The following is an 11811-nucleotide window of genomic DNA, read 5'->3' as shown; positions in this document are numbered from 1 at the left end:
GCCCCGGGCTGAGTTGTCCTGGAGTCTACAGCTAGGTGCCAAGGCAGGAGGACACTCACGATGGGTTACATTGCACTGCCACGCCGCCTGTTCCTCTGGAGCATGGCGTTGATATACATGTCTGCCTTTGTCTCGCTTTACATGCAAATACCAGGTAAGGGTCTTGTGTCTTGCACGTTTCAGCTAAAGCGGTGTGTTAGCTTGCTAGCGTGTGAGTTCTGCGCGCCCCCCGTCGTCGGGGATGCCCAGACTTGTCTGTCTGGAACTTTCTCCAGACGGTTCTGTGTGGTCAGAGCCAACAAAAGCCTCCTGCTGCGTAACCCTGTACGTTATACACACTCGCGGGTGACGTGTACTCGCATTTGATTAAAGCAAAACAAAAAGTATTTGAAAGTAAAAACTCAAAGAGTGACGTATGATAACGATGAATAACGAATGATGAACACTTAGAAGTTGAATAAAGCTGTCTTGAATCTATCATCTATAGTCTATTATTCGTGTGCTACTTTGAATAGGTCTTTACGGTAATGACGGCTTGCTGCCTGCTCGGAAGCAGCTGCGGTACAGCGGCGACAGGTCCCTGTGGGCGCAGTTCCAGTCGTCGCCGACGTTGCTCTGGCTGTCGCCTAAACTCGGCCTGAGCACCCACACCTCCGTGGAGCTGCTGTGCCTGGCCGGGGCGGCAGTCAGCCTCGCCGCCACCCTGCTGGAGCCGCTCCGGGACAGCCTCGTGTTTTTCTTCCTCTGGCTGGTTTACTTGTCCCTTTACCAGGTGATTTTAAAAGTCAATGTTGCTCTCACTATCCCTTGTCTTAAAACGTATCTTATTGTCACACTTCCCGATCCATGTTTTTTTATTTAGTTTGTGCTTGTTCCAGGTGGGCCAGGTGTTCCTCTACTTCCAGTGGTGAGTCTACGCTTCCCGACGATGTAGAAGAGTCGACCGACTCTTGGAGTGCAGCCCTCTCCACCGTGTCGGTCCTTCCTGAGCTGCTCTCTCCTTCCCCAGGGACAGCCTGCTGCTGGAGACGGGCTTCCTGTGCGTCCTGGTGGCTCCGCTGAGCCTGGTCCGGGGAAGCCCCAGGGCGGAGAGGGAGCACGACCGCGTGACCTTCTGGCTGCTGCGCTGGCTCCTCTTCAGGCTCATGTTTGCGTCAGGCGTGGTCAAGCTCACCTCGCGCTGCCCTACCTGGTGGGGCCTTACAGGTGTGTGTGTGTGTGTGTCCACCTTCATGGGCCGCGGTTGTATGGGGAAGGACAGTTTACAGATTTATCCAGTTGTATTCATCTTTCATTCAGCTTTGATACTTTTGTCCAAAGGGGTCAATTTCCACAGTTCCCCCACTCAGAGAGATACAAGGGCAAAATAGCCATAGAACATTGCTTTGTCAGCAGAACTACGATGAGGTACAATTTATTGAACACTTCCAGGGAGCAGCATCTTCGTTGTTCGGTGCTGAACATACAGAGATAAGAATGCTGTGACCACAGACCTTTTGGATTTCAGAGTTTGTTAAAAACCTTAAAAAGTGTCACAAACAACGCTCAAGCAAAGCAGCTAATCTAGTGTTATGGCCGAGCTACGGGGGGGGGGGTGTTCCCAGAGAAGAGCTGCAGCTTTCAGAAGGTTATGCTAGAGTCTGCAGACCGTACAAAGCTACATAGGAACCAACCAACCTCAAGGAGCAATACATGGAGAAGAGTCTGGATCCGGAATTGGTTCCCGTGAGTTTTCCAATGCGAGGAGGGTTTATTTGATGTTGAATGTTGGTATTGGTCCTGAGTATTATGAGGAGGAAATATGTCGGCATTCCACTTGTTATTGAAGTGTGTGTGTGTGTGTGTGTGTGTGTGTGTGTGTGTGTGTGTGTGTGTGTGTGTGTGTGTGTGTGCAGCTTTGACGTACCACTACGAGACCCAGTGCATCCCTACCTCCCTGGCCTGGTTCGCCCACCAGTTGCCCGTATGGTGGCAGAAGCTCAGTGTGGTGGGGACCTTCGTCATCGAGATACCCGTGCCCTTCCTCTTCTTCAGCCCGTTGCGCAGGCTTCGCCTCGGCGCCTTCTACCTGCAGGTTTGGGGTCGTTTCTTCGTTTTTTCCCACATCGTTGTTCCTGTGAGATTCACAATCAGATTCTACAATCAGTCGTTTTGAAAAGATGGGCTTCGGGACTGGTTTGCCCCAGCTATGCATTAGGTATTATTTGTATTATTTGTGTTATTTTTTTATTGAACATGACACAAATAATACAAAAAAAAACAAAATAATGAGCAATAAAATGCAGGAAATAAAAACAAACAAATAAAGCAGCAAATACACAACTTAATTCATCACTTGGTTTGTGTTTTTAAAGTCCTTACAAATTCCTTTGTAACCATTTGTTGGTTTCAAACTGAACCATCAATTGCAGCATCAATACCTAAGTATGTGCTCACTGTTAAAAACGTACTGATGTTTAAGTTTAACTTTCCCAGCTGGTTTCCAAGTGGTTACGAATCAACAAGTTACAATGTAAACAGGGGAGTCTCCTCACTGCTTAGCCAGAAGGGCGGAGAGAACGTTGAAATGCATGGCCCACTCGGAAAGTTACAAAGTTATTCTGGCACAGCATCCTGTGTAGAAACTCTGCTACTGGGTCTGCGCATAGAAGACCCGCGATCCAAGATACCCTCCCCATAATTATTATTTTTATGTTTCTCTCTTCTCTTTTTTAACAAAGTACTTTGTGTGTATTTTCGTGTGTGTGTGTGCGTGTGCGCGTGTGTGTGTAGGTGCTATTGCAAGTCCTCATCATCCTGTCCGGAAATTACAACTTCTTCAACCTGCTGACCCTGGCGTTGTGTCTCTCTCTACTGGACGACCAGCATGTCAACTTCTGGCTCCGCAAGCCACAGACCAGCAACGGTACTGGTTTTTACCACACACACATGCCTCACTCATTATATTCACACCTATATTCCTGATGTCTTGTATTGTGGTCGAGGTCTATTCTCCTGGCCGTTCTAGGGTATAGAGCTGTGTTTCCTAACCTTTTTAGTCATATGAACCCCAACCGACCAATCAGTACAGCCTTAGTAACCCTTCATACACACCAAACATAGGTTTCTTTTCAAGTGATATCACACCATATATGTAACATTTACTGTGCTAACTCATTTTTGCAGTCCATACAGAACTGCAGTTCCCTCTTCAAACAGTCAGTGTCAGGGTTGCATATTACTTGTTGTAGGGGCCGCAGGGATTCCGATGGAAACCTGAAGAACACTTTCATTTCTGGTCTTCACTGTATTTATCAGCAGCATTCAATATGTTTTATATTTAACAAACGTGGCTCCTTGGCTTGTTCACCCAATTGAGAATCACAGGTGTTTGGATCAAGAGACTTAAGATTAACATTGAAAGCGTGACTTGTGAGACAAGTGGATCACAAACTGTTTTTTTCTGGCTTGGGTCTCGGCTCCGTTCAGGTTCCCAGTCTAAGCTGTGGTCCTGGCTATGCTACCTGCTGGAGCTGGCCGTCTGGTCCGGCCTGATATTCGGAGCCATCGTTTGCTTTGACCTGCAGCTGGACTGGGCTAAGAAAAGCGTGTCTTCCAGGACAGGTACAGTTCTCGGGGGGCTATCTCTGCGCGGTATATTGACACGCACACGTTCAAACATTTTATGTGTTAATTAAGTTGCATTCTTCTGTTGAGGCTATAGTTTGTATGGGTATGTATTTTGGATTTGAAGACCATACTATTCAAAGTCTACTTTGATTTGTTCGTTCACCATTGGAGTTTATTGTCGAGTTTATACTTTTTATGTTTGGAGAATCCTAAACTAACCCTTACTCTTTAATTTCAAGAGAAAACACTTGGTAGAAGTCAGAGTCAGCATTAGAAACGCTAGACGTATTGATTGACTGTAATGTATCTCTACAGCGTTTACGTTCCACCAGTTTAACCAGTTGCTGAAGACGGTCACCATCCCCTGTATCTGGATGGGTCTTCTCTCGCTCTTCTGGGAGATTGTCTCTTCTATGTTCAGGTAGGACCTGGACGACTTGTCACACCTTGCTATTTTCATTTTAAGAGAGAACTGCTTCATACACCTGTTGTGAAATCAAGGTAAAATAAATCATTAAAAAGTTTGACCCATTTACGTGATTTGTCCCATTTGGACATTCTGTGGAAACAGAGGTGAAGTAACAGATTGACATTTCCCAACAGCCGTATGAAGCAGTAATCTCCTATACTTTAAAAATAGCTGACCATGACGGTATCTCTTTAACAGGCTTAAGGAACTTATGAAAGATGCAAAATGTGTTTTTTAATTTTTTAATAACTTAACTGGTCCCAGGCCATATATATGAGGGCAGGGCATTGCTCTGTGTATCTTTTAGCTGTGTTTGTGAAAGAAAATGTATTTAGTGTGTGTGTGTGTGGTGTGGTGCAGGTGTGCTTGTGTGGAGGGTTTCTTCAAGAGGTTCTTGTCTACTCTCCAGTGGATGGTGTTTGGTGCCGCCGCGGTCGCCATGGTCACCATCAGTCTGGTAGGCCCCGCCTTAACACCTGCTCTGAACTGAAGCTCAGCGCTGAAGTCCCTTAAAGGTGAAATATTACACCACCAGGTGTGAGTGTGATTAGCCATTACAAGTCGTTTTGAAAATCTGCCGATCACAAGTGGGCGTGTCCACGTGGCTGTGTGCTGGATAGGTCGGTCTACTGGCCCACCCAGTGGACTGAAGCTCCTCTACCCGTCACACATCTAGTGATAACCACTTGTGATGTCAGAAGAGGCAGATTTTCAAAACGGCTAATCACACTCACACCTGGTGGTATCATTTGTCACCCTTTTAAAAGAAAAACATGAAAAAAAAACCCACTACCAGACAATAGTAAGGTAGGAGGGCTGCGGCGTAGCTCTGATTAAGTGAATCAGTTAGTGCGGAGGTGCTCTCTTTAGAAACATAGTTTCTACAACGATAAGCTGGCCATGGCACTCTTCCTAAAGTTAAAAAAGCTTTAATAAATAGGCTAACTCATGATAGAATTCTTAAAGAGTTGCCAAACTACCAGACAATAAACTAGCATTCCAAAAAGAGGACAACCTCCCAATGAGCCGGCGGCCCGGTGTGTGGCCGCGTCTCAGACCCCCTCAGTGGATGCCCCTGATGTGACTCTGACCCCCCAGGTGCCCTTCACCTACCTGGAGCACGACTCGGGGGCCCGGCTGTGGCCCGTGGTGCGGAGGGCCCACCAGGCCGTGGACCGCCTGCAGCTGGTCAACTCGTACGGCCTCTTCAGGAGGATGACCGGGGTGGGGGGCCGGCCCGAGGTGGTCATCGAGGGGAGCCACGACCGGGTCACCTGGACGGTGAGGTGGGGGGCTCTTAGGAAATCTCAGGATTCAAGGACACCCCCCCTGATGTTGATGATAATCCAGTCTCTTTGGGGGGGGGGGGGGGGGGGTGAGGTGTATGGTGTATGCTGGATACGGTTGCCACAGCAACCCTTTTCACCACTATAGCTCATGGGTGGTGAACACTTACCAATGGAGTCTCTCTCCTCTCAGGAGATTGACTTCATGTACAAGCCCGGGAATGCCAGCACGCCCCCCCCCCTGGTGACCCCCCACCAGCCCCGGCTGGACTGGCAGATGTGGTTTGCTGCGCTGGGCCCCCACAGCCAGGCTCCCTGGTTCACCAGCCTGATGTACAGACTCCTGCAGGGCAGCAGCGACGGTATGTGTGTGTGTGTGTGTGTGTGTGGCCGCTCGCTCTGCCCCCCCACAGCGTTGGACGCCCGTCAGGACTGTGGATCAGATCAGTAGAACATTGGCCTCTGGGGAATAAGTTCCGGTTCCCTCGGTCAGATGTCTGTGGGAGATAACGCGTGGCTTAGAATGACCGTGCATAACAAACTCTGTGGGCGGCGAGGAAGTAGAAGCTGTGTCCCGCTTTGATCAACACACTTTTTCCATCTGGTTTCCATCTGGTTTTTTAGATTGTCGGTGCCGTTAAAGTAGTAAACGATTATTAATGCTACTGGAACGGCACCGACAATCCAAAAACCCAGTGGAAACAGGATGGAATGACCGAGGGAAGCGGAGCGGGCGGGACTCATTCTCCAGAGGTCTATGACACCTCAGTGTGGTAATGGACTGTCCCATGCGACATGAAGCTGGAGCAAGCTTATAGAAAGAATAATCTGCGTGTCTATTGGTACCCCTGGTAAGAATAGCCTTGGCCACACAAACCTTTGCGATTTATTAATAGAACACATTTCTGTGTGCATGAACTGATAATCGCACCAGGGGTGCAAATAGCCTCGCCCAATAATAATTCCCCAATAAGTTAAATGACGTGTGTGCGCATAGCGGTACGTTCTGCGATGGGTGTAAGCGGGTGGGGGGGAGGCGGACCCCTGGTGGAGACGGCGTGCGGCTGGCGCCCGGCTCTCTGAGACCGCTCTTTGTCCCCGGTGCAGTGGTGGAGCTGCTCCAGGCGGACGCGTCCCGGTATCCCTTCCACGCACAGCCGCCCGCCTTCCTGCGGGCGCACCGCTACAAGTACTGGTTCACCGAGCCCAAAGAGGACGGGTGCGTCTCCCCTTTCTCCTTCTCCGTTTCTCTCCACTGTGATTTGAAATTGGTTTTTCTTTTTTTTTTTTTTGCATGGAACCATTGAAGAAATTATGAAAAATGTCTATAAAACAGGTTTTCATGACATTTTAATTACTGATAACCTTCTGTTGCACGGTTCTGTTGTTCTTGTGATACAGGTTTATAGTGAAGGGCTGTGATACAAGGCTTTACAGCAGGGTTCTGATGGTGTGTGTGTGTGTGTGTGTGTGTGTGTGTGTGTGTGTGTGTGTGTGTGTGTGTGTGTGCGCAGGTCGTACCCGGTGAGCTGGTGGAGGAGGGTGTACGTGGAGGAGTTCTACCCCACTGTTTACCTCGGAGACCCGTTCCTGGAGAACATTCTCTACCAGCATGGACTCAAGGTATGGACGATGGGTGGATTCTGGGCAGATAAGCCATTATATAAAGATGCTATCAATTGGAGAATGACCCTCTCTAAGAACACATAACATTGAACACATCATCCTAGCCTCCTGATACAATCTAGATATTCAAGTTTGATTTTTGCATCAATCTGGGCTCGGCGGAAATATGTATTTCCACATGTGGCCTTACGTTGTTCAAAAAAATAGAGCCAATCTAGCGAATCACATTAAAATGACCAAGTTAAATTCTTGCTCTCTTCGCTGTTACTGAATCTGGCTGGAAGTTAACCAGCAACAGATGCTCAGCAGAGGACAAAGGCTTGTCCATCCTTGTGAAACATTATTTGGACTAAAATGATCCTTTGAAGCTCGTTCTCATGGGTGCTGCCACAGTCTGCAGACTGGGGCGCACCTGGTTCCCCTTGAACTTAAAACCCCTCCCACTAGCGATGATTGGTGATTGGTCGTATAATCTTGTCTACTTCTGGGAGTGGCTTTCAACGGGCTGAAGGCCGGCCTGATCTACAGATACCGACTGTTAACGAGGCTTCCATTACACACATTCATTTGGGAGGTGCCCCATTCGTTATTTGTACTCCAAATATCTGTCCCTCTGCAAATGTTCAGCTGGTAATGGGTATTCATTCATTCATTCATTCACAATCTAATCCCACCTCGCGGCTGCAGGACAAGTCGTCTCCCCGCCGCACGTCCAACGCCACGGTCCCGCGAGCCGTCCAATGGCTGCGCTCGCAGGTGAAGGGCCAGTCGGCGCCGGTGCTCATCTGGAGCCTGTTGGCGGGCAGCGCGGCGCTGTGTCTCTGCCTCCCATGGACCCCCTCCCTCAGGCCGGCCCGCCCAGGGGCAGCTCAGCAGGGGGAGTCCAACGGGACCGACCAGGACGCGACCCCGGGGGCTGCAACGCCTCCAGAAGAGGGCGGGAGGAGTGAGGAGGAGGAGGGGGAGGAAGAGGTTTACAAAGTCAAACCAGAGGAAAGTGAAGATGAAGATAAGAATGACCCTGGGGATGAAGAGCAGCAGCAGGAGGAGGAGGAAGAGGTTTACAAAGTCAAACCAGAGGAAGGTGAAGATGAAGATAAGAATGCCACTGGGGATGAAGAGCAGCAGCAGCAGGAGGAGGAAGAGGAGGATGAGTGTGCAGATGTCCCAAGAAAAATGGATGCTTCTGGCATGAGGAAGTGCAAATAAAGTAGATTTTTCCCTTCGCCTTTTACAGTGCACTCCCAGAATAGCCAAAGTATTTTTTTGGGGGGGGGTAAGCTGGTTTAACAGCAAAGCCTTGCAGCACTGCGCCTGTGCTATTCTTTCAAAGTATATTGTTTGTCCCGCCAAGAATCCCAGAGCTGCTACCTAATCAAATGGTTTGAGGATGCTGTCTGTACCCAGATACCAAGAGAAATGAGTGTTTCACACGTTTAATCAGATATCAATGCAGTTTGTAAATTAGGTGATGTCAGACATGTTTTCAGGTTGTGTTTTCTTGAATGTAATGGGTGTATGACCACGTGTTTTCTTCATCTGAAATATTTTACTTAATGTGGCTCATGTCGAGGCACATTTACATTATAGACTTTAGAACAACACTGCACTTTCGCCAAAAAGATGTATTGTTTCTATGATTCATATGTACAATTAAACGTTTATGTAGAATTCATAATAAAACGAGAATAACATTGTTTATTTGAAGAGACAATATTTGAAATAGGCATGCCATTCATAGCTATGAGTTACCTGAGTTTAAAGAAATCAAAGGCGCCTATATCCCACAGTGATGCATTTTCTCTTCAGTGAATCGTATATAAAAAGGTTAAATACAAAAATTATAAATCGAAAGTACTCTGTACATCAAATTCCTCTCAATGTATTAGTATATATGTATATTCTGTATATATGAGTAATATAAAAATGTATATATTTAATCGATCCCGGAGGGAGGAGGGTCTAGAGGTGGTCCGTGTTCCCGGTCACCACTTCAGGGTCCCGGGGCAGTACTTGTCGATGAGGGCCTGGTAGTACGGTTTCAGGGCTTCGACGTTGGGCAGGTCAGCGGTCTTTGTGTACAGGTCGAATTTGCTGGAAACGAGACAAGAGTCCATTGACGGAAAAGCAAGCGTGGAGAGGGTTTGTTTGTGCGTGTGTGAGTGTGTGAGAATTAAACGTACTTGAACTCCTGAACCCAGGGGAGCATGCGCAGATCCTTCTCATTGCATAGATGCATGTAGTCGCCCTTGGAGTGCCAGGGGTAGAACGAGTGGAAGCGGATCATATACAAGCCCTTCAAAATGAAATGACTATGGTTATTAATCCTCACTGGTATTATAACATAGATACTCATTCATTTTTCATTTTGTGTTTTTTAGAAATGACCGTTTGGGTCTGTTGTTGGGCCCTGACGGATCACATAAAATCCTATGTTCTGCACATCACATTATCTTGGAGATATGTCATACTGCAGAACCACTTTAAAGTCAGACATGCCCTTTACTGAAGAAAGGTGGGATCTGATGCACAGCATGAACTCCAAATCCCTTTAACTTCTCACTGCTTTCTTCACCTTCTATAGTTTGATACTCTGTACTCGATCATCAGCGACTTATGACTTCTCGCCGATATTGCGATTCCTGATACCCCGTATTCTCTTACCTCCTCTGGGATAGAGCATTCATTATACTTCATCACTCTGTACAGATACTCTGTAAGAGAAGAGAAAGAAGATATGTCCAATGCAGAACAACCTTCCTAACAGGGTTTGGTTTAGAAGCACAAAAGTACTAATAAGGTTTTTTTTAAAGTTACAATGAGTTTCACATACTACATGATAACCGATGGAAAGTCAAAATAGAATGAGAGATGAAGGTTGAATGGATTTAATTGACAAGGTAAAGCAACACATTTACACTGAGGACAATCAATAAAGTAATCCGATACGGGCGGAGACTGTGTTTGTGCTTGACCTGTCAGATGTTTCAGGCGGCATTGTGTGTTGATCTACAGCAGTGTTGTGCCTGAACGCGTTCACTGAACGATAGTTCATGAACTCGTTCATATTTTGGGCGAACGTGAACTGAACGTACTGTATTACTGCCTGATGAACGTTACTGTGAACTCGTTCATTCTGGTGTCAGTGAACGGCACGCTCACGTGGTTTAACTTCGTTCAATGAGGGGGTTATTTGTTTATCAACACGGCGGATGCGCGCGCAGATCGCCGTGTTTCATTGCTTGTTGGCCGGAAACGGAAAGGGGGTCTGTTCACGTTTGGTTGTAGTCTTTTCGCTCGGTTCTCCGTCTCATCAGTAGGGCTAGAACCGAGCGAAAAGACTACAACCAAACGTGAACACCCCCCTTTCCGTTTCCGGCCAACGAGCAATGAGTCTTCCAACGGAAATCAATGGGATTTACAAAATGCGCTAAATGTGCAATAAAACACGATAGAAACTGTATTTCGCTACGATACTTGATTCAACCACTCTTTCATTCTAGACAAACCTCAAAGGGGGCTCAATGTTCAAAATACCATAAAAAATGAATAGCTCACAGCAACATATTGAAAAAAAGAATTATGAACTAGTTCATTTTTTGGAACGCTGAACTTAGTTCAAAATTTTGAATTATGAACGTTTAACGGAACTAGTTCAATTTAAAATTTGTGAACTGAACTTTGAATTAGTTCACGTAAAAAGTGAACACTGATCTACAGTATTTACCATCATGTTCTTCAAATCTTATCAGGGTCTTACCATCATGACCCCAAGACATGTTGACTTTTTCCAGCCCACAGTTGTTTGTGTAGATTCCACATTCAGTACTAGAGAAGACATATTCAGAGAGTTAATTGTAAAAGGTTTTTGATATCTGTGTATGGTGAGTGAGGTAGGCCTCTGTATTTTAGCATAGCGGTAACGCTGTAATAAATAATGTTACCCAAGATGTGAGCCACTCTACCTGTACACAGGGTCAGAGGTGTTTGGGTTGTCCTGGAAACTGTTTTCCCTGAACACTATGGAGTTCTGGAAACGACAGCCAACAGGGAAGGTGTCTCCGACCACAGCCCACTAAATTACAACATCAAAACCCGGTCAGTCTGCAGGCCAGTCGCCATGGAGACCGGTCAGTCTGGAGACCAGTCGCCATGGAGACCGGTCAGTCTGGAGACCAGTCACCATAGAGACCAGTCACCATAGAGAACAGTCAACATAGAGACCAGTCGCCATAGAGACCAGTCACCATAGAGACCAGTCACCATAGAGACCAGTCGCCATAGAGAACAGTCGCCATAGAGACCAGTCGCCATAGAGACCAGTCGCCATAGAGAACAGTCACCATAGAGACCTGTCGCCATAGAGACCAGTCGCCATAGAGACCAGTCTCCATAGAGAACAGTCGCCATAGAGAACAGTCGCCATAGAGACCAGTCGCCATAGAGACCAGTCGCCATAGAGACCAGTCACCATAGAGACCAGTCACCATAGAGACCAGTCACCATAGAGACCTGTCACCATAGAGACCTGTCACCATAGAGACCAGTCACCATAGAGACCAGTCTCCATAGAGAACAGTCACCATAGAGAACAGTCACCATAGAGAACAGTCACCATAGAGAACAGTCACCATAGAGACCAGTCACCATAGAGAACAGTCACCATAGAGACCAGTCACCATAGAGACCAGTCACCATAGAGAACAGTCACCATAGAGACCTGTCACCATAGAGACCAGTCACCATAGAGACCAGTCTCCATAGAGAACAGTCACCATAGAGAACAGTCACCATAGAGACCAGTCACCATAGAGAACAGTC

The 11811-nt window shown here is 47.1% G+C and overlaps 2 protein-coding genes across 2 annotated transcripts in view; one reads left to right on the top strand and one right to left on the bottom strand.

Moving 5' to 3' along the window:
- Window positions 1-8677, top strand: lmf2a (lipase maturation factor 2a). Its single transcript, XM_079742593.1, has 14 exons — window positions 1-154; window positions 516-772; window positions 879-907; window positions 1010-1206; window positions 1896-2074; window positions 2773-2905; window positions 3469-3603; window positions 3925-4030; window positions 4439-4535; window positions 5177-5359; window positions 5558-5726; window positions 6472-6583; window positions 6879-6987; window positions 7678-8677. The coding sequence occupies exons 1-14, from the start codon at window positions 61-63 to the stop codon at window positions 8197-8199; spliced, it is 2322 nt and encodes a 773-aa protein (XP_079598719.1). The 5' UTR covers window positions 1-60; the 3' UTR covers window positions 8200-8677.
- Window positions 8678-8975: 298 nt separating this feature from the next.
- The window catches only part of miox (myo-inositol oxygenase), a gene marked incomplete at both ends in the record, with an annotated part of 4763 nt that continues 1927 nt past the window's right edge, over window positions 8976-11811 (bottom strand). Inside the window, 5 exons of the mRNA XM_079742594.1 lie at window positions 8976-9084; window positions 9174-9286; window positions 9655-9704; window positions 10751-10818; window positions 10956-11065. Of these exons, the coding sequence (XP_079598720.1) occupies window positions 8976-9084; window positions 9174-9286; window positions 9655-9704; window positions 10751-10818; window positions 10956-11065 (450 nt within the window). The remainder of the gene's footprint in view (window positions 9085-9173; window positions 9287-9654; window positions 9705-10750; window positions 10819-10955; window positions 11066-11811) is intronic.

This window comes from Pollachius pollachius (genome assembly GCF_949987615.1).
Source record: "Pollachius pollachius genome assembly, chromosome: 9".
Classification (NCBI taxonomy): domain Eukaryota; kingdom Metazoa; phylum Chordata; class Actinopteri; order Gadiformes; family Gadidae; genus Pollachius; species Pollachius pollachius.
Note: the sequence above shows the minus strand (reverse complement) of the source record. Positions and strands in the feature narration are given on the sequence as shown.